The sequence below is a fragment of the Eupeodes corollae genome, chromosome 3 (assembly GCF_945859685.1).
Source record: "Eupeodes corollae chromosome 3, idEupCoro1.1, whole genome shotgun sequence".
In the NCBI taxonomy this organism is placed as follows: domain Eukaryota; kingdom Metazoa; phylum Arthropoda; class Insecta; order Diptera; family Syrphidae; genus Eupeodes; species Eupeodes corollae.
In genome coordinates this window covers 68,318,545-68,331,191 of record NC_079149.1, presented here as the reverse complement: position 1 = coordinate 68,331,191, position 12,647 = coordinate 68,318,545, and the positions used below count along the sequence as shown (strand labels likewise).

The 12,647-nt window shown below is 33.4% G+C and overlaps 1 protein-coding gene across 8 annotated transcripts in view; it reads left to right on the top strand.

Moving 5' to 3' along the window:
- The first annotated feature begins 3,362 nt into the window (after positions 1-3,362).
- The window catches only part of LOC129952190 (V-type proton ATPase subunit C), a 38,852-nt gene continuing 29,567 nt past the window's right edge, over positions 3,363-12,647 (top strand). For 3 of the 8 annotated variants that reach the window (XM_056064659.1, XM_056064664.1, XM_056064658.1), the window contains exon 1: positions 4,218-4,709. In XM_056064659.1, the coding sequence (XP_055920634.1) occupies positions 4,691-4,709 (19 nt within the window). In that variant the 5' untranslated portion in view covers positions 4,218-4,690. Of the gene's footprint in view, positions 3,549-3,893; positions 3,912-4,217; positions 4,710-12,378; positions 12,618-12,647 lie in introns of those variants that run through there. The other 5 variants (XM_056064660.1, XM_056064662.1, XM_056064665.1 and 2 more) reach the window with 5 other exon arrangements.

The window sequence follows — 12,647 nt, the reverse complement described above, 5'->3', positions numbered from 1 at the left end:
AGTGGGGGAGGTGTGCACACTCGGTTGTAAGTTTCCTCCTTGACCTCCAACAGGGTGTGCATGCCTGAAGTTGCTAGGCCTCGAGTCTTAAGGGACTCATCTAGAAGTAACCTTAACGGTTGCGGAAGCTCCACCGGAAGCTATATTCTGGTACCACGGGAGACAGGAGCCTCTGAGCCTGGTCGTTTTTGGTGTCGCATTGTCACTGGTTGTCCGGGTCCAGCGTGTCTGACAGGTAAGCCCCTGTGGTTAAACAAAATAGCGGGAACGAATGGTATCCAGCCAACATCTAAGAATCCTGGGTACAAGAGGCGTTAGATAGGTCTCGCTCCTCAGCAAGGGGTGTGGGCATGCCTTAACATGTTCACAGAATTGTATTGGGGTAACGCAAGCTTCCCTGGGGCGCTGGTCGACGCTTTCCTTATCGTTCTCTTTTGTAAGAATTAGCACAACTTTTGAAGTGTGGAACGACTTCAGACTAAAAATGACTAAAACTTTCAGCCTGAAAATGTTTGAACTGTTTACCTACATTTTTATCAAAGATGTCAGTCAACGCTCGAGGTTTGAAACTAGTAGCTAAACTACAATCAGGCCTTCGGTCCTGCCTCCTTTGACATATTGCAATGTGAAATGTTACTTAACTCTTTGTGATTAGATACAAAAATATCGTAAGTGAGAGCTCAGCTCCCAAATAAATCTATTTTCAATTTTGTCGCGCTTTAGCAGCTGATAACTATTCTGTCATTGCAATTTTGTTCATTTTATTTCAGAATCTGTACTAAGCAGCATTGTCTTTCCTTCTCTTGTTTTATTTAAAAATGATAAACAAAATAAATAAATAAATAAATCAAAAAATATGAACAAACTTAAGCAAACTTTTTTCTCAACGCTCGAGGTTTGAAGCTGCAATATGTTTTGGAAATTCTTAGGTCGCTATTTATGACACATGATATCGTAAAGTTAATAAGAAACTTTTCAAAAGCCCGACCGACATAACGCTTGGTTTGTGGTTTAGTCAATGGAACTTTTCCGATGACAGGACTACCGGCCTGTCATCAGATAATCCAATAGACCCCAACAATTCAACACCTAGTCGATCCGGTCATCGCAGTTTGGATTTTTCGAGCGGATCAAAATTCTGTTATCAAATTGTATGTAGTGGTGATAGTTCATTTTCCACAGTCTTTTTGAAATTAAAATTTCATTTCGTTTAAATTGTCGTCGAATGCCTAAATTCATTAATTCAAAATATCTTTACTAGGCGCAGAACAGCTTCAAAGCTTTCGACCGACATCCTACGAAAATTCTTATAGTCTGCGCCGTCCTCCCATAGTAAGTACTTAAGTAGGTGCGCCTCTAAATCATGAAGTTCCCTTACTTTGAGAAAAAGATTGATTCAAAACCTGTGTTTTCTTTTATCCTCTGGAATAGTTAGCTGTTGTAGTTCCTCCAGCTTCTTAAACAGCATACATTTTTTTAAAGGGTTAATTTTTGTTTACTCAAATGCATTTTGTGTTTATATAATTTAATTGAAAGTCAGCTTTGTAAAAAAGAACAGTAACTACCAACACTAAAGATAAATCACCAAATAAGTAAACAACATATTAACCGTTTCTAATGTGACATTTGAAGTTTCTCATGGCAAGACAAAATATACCCAGTCAAAAAAAACAATGCGGATGAGATTGCGGAAGAGAAGCTGGATTGGATTTTACTCTTGTGGAGCCTCAATGTTATTTACTACGGACCGACCGAAACCAAAGTTGTGGTTTGTGTCCACACAAATTCTTAACAAAACGATAGCAATATAGTTCCAATTTGATTTATGATGCATTCTTTTAAGAGCCTTGCACATGAGAGGGAACAACGAATGAACGAATGGACGAACAAACGTGATTTTATACATTTCAAAAAGTCAATTTCAAACAAAAACACATATTAATTTTAAGAAATCAATTCAAACTTATGTTAGGATAATAAAATTTGCATTTTGTTCTCTATAATAAGAGAATTTTGTAAAAACAATTTGTTAGTACCGAATTGCAGTGTGTTTGCTACGAACTGTCAAACTCTATTCGCGTTCCATATACCATCCACACTGCAACGAATAAATTTTTCGCGCTCAACTTAACCTCAAAACTATACCACTCTTGTTTTGTTTGTCGCTGTCTGCGAATAGATATAAAGCTCATGTGAAAGGAAAGTCAAAATATGCGAACATCCACAGTTCGCAGTTCGTAGCTCATGTGCAAGATGCTTTACTTTTAGTTGAAACGAACTGTCAAACTTTATTCGCATTCCACATTACTGCTTGAACAGAATGAGATGCAGCTGTAGCTAAGAAAATCGCTGTAGTATAAGCTGTCAATAAAAACGCTCAATAATGTAGCAAAGGTCGCCCACAATGGTGTAGCGCTGGAAATTTATTCGGGCATATTCAACGCATATGAAATTTATATTTGAACTGAATTTGTATGGTAGCGTACTATAAAAAAGTTACAAAACCAGAAAAAATTCTCAAATGCATTGAACGCTCCCAAAAAAAAAAGTGAAAAGTCAAAGAATGAAATGGGTTTCCCCCATCTGTCATCTCAAATGTAGCTTACAGCGTCGCCAAAAGTTAAAGTTGAGTCAACTTGCGCTGAAGCTACTGCTACAGCTACAGCTACAGCTTCTCATTGTGTCGATGTATACTATTTTCGTATCTTTTAAATTTGACAGTGCTACAGGCAACAGCTACAGCTACACTATTCTGTTCAAGCAGTTATCCACACTCGCAACGAATAAAATAATCGAGCGTACTTAACCTAAAAATAACATTCTTGGTTTGGTTTCGGTGGTGAATGGTGTTCGGCTGTGGCTCTTTGAAAACATATTCTTCTTAAATTTTCCGATTTGTATTAAATGGATGCCCATGAAATCTCGCTCTCTTTTTTTTATTAACAACGACACCAATAACTTTTTTTAAACAAATATAGCTTCTACCGCATTTTCTCAATCGTTTGTTTTCAAAACAAAACACAATAAAGATAAACAAAAAAAAAAACAATTGTCAAAGTCAAACTTCATTCCGACGAATTAAAAACTCTTATGTTAAAGAAATGCCATGACGAATATTTGTTCATTCGTTGGTCGTGCTCATGTGAATAGTGGTTTAATAATAAATTAGAGTAAAATATATTCGACCCATTGTTTGTTTTGAGTAGTACGTTCATGAATTTTCGGAGAAGTACGTAGCAAAACGTAACTACCGAATACACAAACCGAAAATCCAACATAATCTCAAATTTACATCATATACTGTCAAAACGTAACAAGAAAACTAATTTTTCTATTTGGCAGCAGAGTGCGCATACTCATCATCACGTGAATTTTCTCAAAAAAAGAAGATTTTTGTGTTGGAAGAAGGCTGTATGGTGATTGATTTTGAGCAGAAAAAAAGTTAAAATTCTTCAACGTAATTTTCCTTCGTTTTCTATTTGCACAATTTAACGTTGGAAATCGGAAAATAACTCGAAAAATATTCAATTGCAATTGAAAACTAAACCGTAAGTGTTTTGTGAAAGTAGCAAAGTTGCAAATAAATAATTGCGTGCGTTCTTCGTTCCTCCAAGTGAAATTATTTGATTCTACCATCGTCTCTGCCAAAAAAAAATATAGGAAAGGTTCTTGCTTCCATCGCCGCGCTGTCGTCCCTTAGACTTCCTCATAATTTGTTTAAAAAATTTTTGATCATTTTATTCCCGAAACTATGTATTCCTCTTAGATTGTATTCCTAAAACGCAGAGTTTCGTTGCAATTGGTGTAGCTTCCCTTGCCAAACGACCAAACTACGTTTAGCTAAATTAAGTGGGAGCAGCATTAAACTTGGCCAAAACTTTATTTTCTCGTTAAGGATATTCAACCAAAAGGTAAACAATCTCTTAAGGATTGAAATAATGAGTAGTTTGCAAGATTTTGGGATTCCTGGTGCCAAAATAAATTTTTGTTAAGAAAATTTTCATGAACCCGTGAGCAAAATTTTATCGATCGAAGCTGTCATGTGACTGTCATCAAACAGCTGACTCTGGCTCTACTCGTAAATGTATTGCATAGTCTTGATGGTCTGCCTTTGCGTAGTCGAGTCGTCGTCGTGGGGTTGGTAGATGATGGTAGCGGTGGAGGTGATGTAGGGATAGGACAAAGATAGTTAGTGCTACAGCTACTGTCAAAGTTTTGCTGGTGCTCGGAGCCGACGAACACGCATTTTGTGTGCTCCCCAATTTTCTGCCAAGTGGTTGATTTTTTGTATTTCACTCGTTCGCTCATTGAAGATTTTTGTTCTGTTTCGTTAGAATAAAAAGGCAATTATAATTGATGTGTAATATAATTTTATTCCAAAGACGTGAGATCAGTGTTGTGGTGTACCTCCACCTACTTCCTTTCCTCTACGAAATGTAGATAGTGCAGCAGATAATATGGGACACAGTCAATAGATTGAGGTTCTGATGGATTTATTGAAAATATCGAATACAAGGGCGGCGGACGTTTTAAGCTTTTGTTAAGAAAATAAAGCGTGTTATCGTCGTTAGTTGTTGTTATTTTTTTTTTTTTCACTTTTAACGGCGCCAACCGACGACACAAAGACTGGGTACATAAAAACCTTTTTTCGGAGGACGTCATCATCGCCATCATCATCAATAATTTGAATATGTTTCTACATAAAGCTGGTAAATATGGAAGCATTTTTCAAAACTCAAAAAACTCTGTGTCAAGGGAAGATGCATTTATGTTTCTTGGTTTAATTTTAGCCAATTTGTAATAAGTATTTGGATAGTGTCCAGATGGTTGACCCATTTGTATTTATTTATTTTTGTATGTAATGCTGCAGTAACATGTTGTTATTGCAAAATTATGTATTTTGATGACAAGTAACAAACTAAAACACATTATATTTAATATAGGTTCTATTATCAATGAGTGACTTTTGTTTTCTACAACTAAATTTAGTTACCTACTTTAATTTGTTTTTATATGATGTATTATTAAACTCTATAACAATTTTTAGTGTATTTTTTTTACTTTTTTTGGGTAGCTAGTAATAAGAGTTACGCAATCCTATCTAATTCTTGAGTCCAACATATATTTTTGTACAAATTACGCATTTGATTAATTATTTAGGTACCTACCTACATATATAATTTTTGTATCTGTTCATATAAAAGTGAAACACATATTGAAAATTACACAAAAAACATCTGCAAAAAACTATTATTAACAAAAGAATCATTTTTTTAAAGTAAATATAAATAAGTTAAAATATTTCCCCAATAATATCTTCTTCACGGTACTTGTTTATTAAGACCCGTATTTATAAAGAAAACATAGTTAAAATTATTTTTTCAGCTCCTGTTTTTAGGAAAACTAAACCATGGAATAAGAATTGTCTGATCTCAAACTAAAGGCAGATGCCTACCGTTCTATTTGAGTCCGGAATATTTAAATTTTGTTGTATAGTTTTCCTAAAAATGGGAGGTGAAAAAAACTAATTTTGACTATGTTTTATTTATAAACACGGGTATTGATACTTATTATCATGTTTGTATATACCGTTGCCTTTTGTATTTTTTTAAAATTGTGTTCAGGTGCTATAGAAATGGAATAGTATTTTCCTTAAAATATTTAAAAGGACTTAAGTCGAAACGAAATATTAATTCTGTAGTAACAACAAATGTCTGCATATTCGCTTTTAATACCAAACGCTTGAAGTTAATTGTCAATATTTCTTGTATAAACATAATTTTTAAAAAAGTTTTTTTTTCTTCCGAGAAAGTTAAAAACCACTATCTCAATATACCTACCCAGTGTTAATTTATCGTTGGGGTAAAAAATGCAATTATTTCGGCGCTTATATAAGATGGCAATTTTGTGGGCCTAAAAATTAATTAAAAACAGCTTTGGTGAAAATATAACAAACCCAAAGTTAAAAAAGTTAAAGATTAAGTTTAAATTTGGATTTGTTAAAAGTAAAAAATTAATTAACTTAAAAAAAAAATAATTTTAATTAACGCTAATGACATATGAATTAAGGAAAAAAGGCTTAACTTTATTTTCTTAATAGCGTCCTTTGTGGTTTTGAGCGATGAAAAGTAATAGTGGTTCCGCTGTTAATACTCTTTATTTTGTGTAATTGTTCTGTTAGTCATTTGTGTATTTAATTAAAAGATGTTGTCTCCTTCAATTTGTGTCTTCAGTTTACAGTACATCTGTTGCCGAAGAAATTTTAGTTGTTGCTGGCTACACATGATATGATATTTTTAAAAATATACTTAAAAGATTTGTATCAGCTCTAGTTTCAGATATTCAGCTTTGTAGGTATAAACAGAAAAAACATGTATTTATTTAAAAAAAAAAAACTTTCCTTAGAAATAATTAATCGTTGAGTTCTAAAAAACTTCGTTTCAAAGCTTTTTGGTGATGTGTAGACTTTGTAAAGTGACGCATTAATGACCAACAATAGTCAGACATCATGTTCTTATCCCAGAAATCCTGGTAGATAGAATTTATAAATTGGGTATCTTTGGACAGTTTGTCACAAGCTACTAATGAATTCTGGACTATGTTTTTCTTTCCAGGCTCCATATTTTCTCTCAAGTGCCAGTTTCTCGTTATTCAATGGTCTTGCTTATCTCTACTGTCCCAAAGACATATAAAACAGGGAAATTTAGTGTAACCACTTTGTTGACCGAGAAGAATGTTCACCATTTTTAAATCGACACAAAATTTGCCAATTATGTATTTAATTTTGTTCCAGACTACCGAAGTGTTAAAATATTCTTCCTTCAACTTGGTACTGTGGGCAATAGCTGCCCCAGCATATTTGTTTCCATTATGTATAAGAATGCATTTTAGGCTTTGTTTTGAGCTGTCAATGAATAAACGATAGTCTTTTGGTTCTTTTTTTTTTTTAAAGCTCATTTTTAACAATAAGTTTTTGATATCTGAACAAAAGGTAATATCTTTTTCTTCGAAAAAATAACACCGTAATTCTTTATCTCTCTCACGATAAAAAGTTATTTTAGTATCAGAGGAAAGCACATTTTTTTCTTTTAATCTTGATGCTAGTACTTCTGAAGCTTGTTTAGACAGACTTAACTCTCTTACAAGATCATTTAACTCATTTTGGGAAAAGCTTTTTGACTCATTTGACATACATACCTTGAAAATCAGCATCAGTATCATTTTATGATGAGCTTGGTCCTTCAATGTCTTGTTTTAAGGGTTCAGATATATTTTTAAGCACTGAAGAGTCAGTTGAACGCTGCCCTGGACGTTGAACACAACCAGTAATTGGGTACTGTTACCACTTTTCCATAATCTTACAACTTACAAACACAATTGGGAGCACTTCTCATTTTTATCCAAGAGGATGCCAAAATACTCAAAATAGGTATTTTTAACAAACTCTGATATAACTTTTTTACGATTTTGTAACACATATTCTCCGCATATGTAGCAAAAATAATCTGGGTTATTCAAACAACGTCTTTTTGAACTACTCATGACGCAAAAACTTGAGATAATAATCTAAACACCTTAAGCCTGTATATTAATCGATAATATACAGGCTTCAATGATAAAAATCAAAACCAAAGTCACGCGAGCTGCTAAAAAATTTTAACGGTAAATTTGAAGCACACGAGTGATAAGTAAGTACTATCAACTACAAAATTCGCGGCAACAGACAAAAATATAAATTTTGTAGACCAGTGTAACATTAAGGTATATAACTTAAACTTAAAAAGGTATAAACTTAATACAACAGTAATATTCCGGTATTTTGTTAAAGTTATGGAGTCAAAGAAATAAATTCAGCCAAAAATGTTTGTTAAAATTTAAATGCATAATCACACTTCACAGTGTGCGTAAAGTTCATAAAATTCTAGGAAAAATACATCATTATTTAAAATCGAATGATTAATTGCACAAGAATTAATTTGCAACATGCATGCATTGCAGAAATAAAACTATTTATGCTTCCTCGTTATTGGCAATGAATGTGCGATTCACTGCCACAACACATTCAATGTCAACAAAGTACAAACAATGAAAATATAAGAAAGTGTTTAACAAGAAATGTGGGTTGTCATAAATACAATCCAATAGCTAAGCACTAGTGTCTTCAAAACTACATATTGCTTTGGTAATAAAAGTATTCAAAAATTCGAATTTAAAGAAATTACGTATACACATACACATTGCACAATATTAAATTTGTTTGCGTAGTAAATTTTTGCTGGAATATAATCGGTAGTTAAATAAATAGTATTTAAGTAGGTTCAAATTTACGGAGATGGATTAGAAAAACAGTAGTTTTCTAAAAATAATAATTATTTTTTTTTATAGAAATCAACCACTTTAAATGTATGTTTCATATTTTGCATATAACAACGTTCAGGACGTTAATCTTTAGATTAGGGCAATTAGTTTGAGGATATGTATCTGACATTTTCTTTTAGTTTACCTAAGTTCTTGTACCTTTGATAAGAGAAAAAAAAAGTAGACAAAAGAATGGCTAAACGGTTAGAACTGTTTAGTTGAAAACAGTAGTAGAACCTTGTTCAGTGTTTATGTGATACTCTAACGAAAATTTATTTTGTCTATGGCCTTAACCCATTAAAGACCAAGCACCTTTAAAATAATGATAAATGAAAAACCTTTAAAATCCTGTTAAATGAGTTCTTTATTTGACCAAAAATACACTTCAAAAAAATATTTTGTTTAGTTTTGTCTTTAGAAGGGTGTACTCAAACGAGTACCATGGCCAGATATGGGTACATTCCTTGCCTAGTCATGACATTTTTTGAAGCACTATTTTTCGATACAAAGAGTAGTTTGGCACCTCTCACACATCCATCTGCTGTGGCATATCCGGCATCGTAGTTGATTTTGAATTTTTTTTGGGGAAATATCCTCCTTCACTGTGAATCAATTTTTTTTGCAAATATGGCTTATTTGGTGCTTTTGTTAATGGCCCGGAATGTAAATAAGTCCTCGTTATGGTTCTGACAAATGAAAGTAGATTGCGGTTTTCTTTGGTTTGCAAACAATGGAGTCGCCAATCATTTACCACCATTGAGTTGATCATATGTGTGAACAATGGCCACCACCATTTCTTGCCCTTTATTTTGATTCTGTAATTGTTCACAAATTGGTCATGAAGATCGACCTACTCCACCCATACCCTTGTTGTATGCCACTAATGGTTTTGGCTGTGGAATGATTACCCTTTCTTTTACTGCTACTGACCATCGTTTGACTCTTCTAAGAGGTTCGAACGTGTCGTAGTTTGTTGCAACTGTAACAGCAGCATTATTATATTTCCACCGCGCGAACAAAATGTTATTTTTTTTGTCGAATTTGTGATGAAAGTAACCACGATTGGCCTTCATTACCGTCTTCAAGGATTTAAATGGACATTTAAAAAAAAAACTGTCAAAAAAAACGATGTGGTCACTTGGCCTTTTTACTACTTCCAGTAAATCAAGCACCACTCGAGATCTAAGTGATAAACACTTATTGCTTAAAATTACATTTTTGGCACCGCCATATATGTTAAAGTTATAGCAATATCCCTCGTTACTGCACAACATCCACTCCTTATAGCCAAACCGGACAGGCTTTCAACGGATAAACTGCTTTGCGGAATGGTGCACAAAGTATTTGATCATAGCTTCATCAATCGATAGTTTGTCATGAAAATAACCCAATTTTTGATAGTTATTGTAAATGATTTTTATCAATGGTCGAACCTTCGCCATTATATCGCTCTTATCAAGGCATGCATTGTTGGCCAAATATATAAAACGCTTGATTTCCTTGAAGCGATTGCGGGACATGGCGTTAGCAACCAAAGGAATTCTTGTGTCTTCGTTTAGGCACCTATACAAATTTTTTTTGAGGCAATGAATGAGAAAAGCATTATGCCAACAAATTTTCTCAGATCTTCTTTTGTAAACATGAACGTGTGACAGTTTTGGTCCAGTGCAAAAATCAAGTTCATTACCTCATCATTGAAAAAATGTTCAAAGATTTGAACTTCCTTTTCTTATTCTATTTTTTCTTTTATTTTTGCTAAATTTTCCAAATAGTCAAAAGTTCATTGGCATAAACCACATGCTTTGACCATATAGGAGCATTATTTTGAAACTCACCTCTCGCTGAGCTTTCAACCCTTAACTAATCAAACGGCCAATTCATCGGTGACTTCAACCTCTACTGCTCCTGGTATGTCAACAGGAATATGGTAATCAAGCAAGTCATCCTCACATAAATCTTCCTCGTCCGTATGTATATCAACATCCGGTGGAATAACCACTACATCTACTTCTTTACCATCATCTGGAATATCATTAACAGCCAGAGAGAGTTTTGCGTAGCGCCTACTATAAAAGCTTTTGCAGTTTATTGATGAAAAAGCCATTTCTCTGCAAATTCCGTGAGAAAAAATATTAGCACGATTTTAGCCAGTGTACTAATTTGAGTACACCACTTTTGTAGACCACTTACCAGGAGCAAAAAACAACTTTCGTAATATGATTTATTTACAATGTTGATATTTGGTGAAAAATGTATTTAACAGAACTGGTAATTTAGAAATTTGCCAAAACTTTAAATTTTGACTAAGAAATGTATTTAACAGAACTGGTAATTCAGAAATTTGTCAAAACTTTAAATTTTGACTAACCTTTTACTTTCGCAAGGACACTAAACAGCATGAAACAAAAAACACAAGGCCCAAAAGTTGACCAAAGAACTTCAAAATAGCTTTCAACCTCAAAGAAATTATTCATAATGTCAAAAGACATGTCCATGTTTGCTTTCACATTGAGAGAAATTTAAATCAAAGCCTACTCAATTGAGTACAGTGGCAGCTAATGGGTTAAAAAAAGTGAAATAAACAGATCTTCTCCTTTAGCCGGCAGCAAGACTTTTGATAAAGAGATAATTGATTTCTACTACACAAAAACCGATATTATGATCTGATCAGTTTATGCTAAACTAAGTAACATGACTAATTCAAGCTTAGTTGAGCCATAGGCCGTTTTGTTTTTAAAGATATTCCGCAGTTACCATAACTTTGGTATCTTACTTTGAAATCACTTTTATAATTATTTTATGTGGTTCAACCCTCAAAACAAGAAGATACTACTATAACTAAATTCTATGGATGAAATTATAGTTAAATTAACATATTAAACTTAATTTTCAAAGTGTATCTCGCAGTTTGAAAACTTAAATAAAAATACAACTGGTTCTTAGCGTTAAACAGTTTCGACCATTAAAAATCCGTTTATACCTTTTTCTTTATAATTCATCTCCTTTAGGACGACTTTGACTCATTTTGACCTTCAAAAAAAAAAAAACAGCTTTGCTCGTTACGTCATTAGTCTATCTATCAAACTATTTTGTACAGCCACGCCTAGGCCAATCCTAAAAACCAGTAAAAAAGAAAAGAGTCATTACCTTGGCTGTGTGACCCAATATCTCTTTTTGGAATTAATTTTCATATTCAATGGGAAATATTTTGTTTCACATTTCAGTCATGATTGTTCACTAATCGATACAAAAGTGTAGAGATTTTCGTGATAACCCTAATGCGGGATGCCAAAATTTATTTAAACAAAACTTTTTTCAAACACCAATGATATATTATATATGTACATATGTATATAATTTTTACGAAAACCTAAATTATTATCCTAGAAAATGAGATAATCAGATGTGTGTATGGTTTTTTGGTATATAACATCCCACGTTGCGCAAGAAACTACTCCCTGACATGCAAGTGTTTTCTGAACTCCCAATTGCAAGTGGGGGTTGTATTGAGTTGTTATTGTTGTCAGCGTTGTCATCTTCCGTTATAAATGTACGCATTTCATTATTATGCCGGGACTATCGTGAGTGTTTCAATGACTGCCGTTTAATACTCCAATGTTAATCCTTATTTAAGGACGACGACGAGGAAAATTGTCCTTGAAAGTTTTGTCTGTTTGTGCTTTGTTTTCAATGTTATGCAGCCGTTCGGCTTTCAATGCTTCACAAATCAAACATTATTAATTAATTAGCCCACAGCAATACTATCAAACTCGTAGTACAACTATCGAATATCGATGCAAAGGTAGGATAAAGTTCTTGCTCAGGGGTTAGCTCCCATATGCTCTTACTTGCCGGGTAGTGGAGGTTAGGAGAAAAAAAGGGTTGGCAAACAACAACGAGCGGTTGTAGTTTAAAAATAGACATAAAATATGTTGTTTCTTTTTTGTGTTGTAAGTAAACTCTATGTTTCCGGTAAGATGTAGTTTCAGTTTGGTTGGATTTGTTCACGAAAAAGCAGTTCGTGTCTTCGTTGAAATAACGATTCAAAAGATTTGTATTCTAATAAAATGAAAATAATGTTTGTAGTTTTTTTTTTAATATGTGGTGTAAATATGTAAAGCAATGGCCAATTTATTAAATATGGTTTTTGTTTGTGCTACACGGAAATATTTACTGACATTGATAAAATCGCAATTTGAAAGTCTTTAAGAAAGTTTAATAAAGTGCAACGAATCCCGATCGATATTAATTTAAGAATGGTATGAAGTGGAATTGAATCATTGATGAGT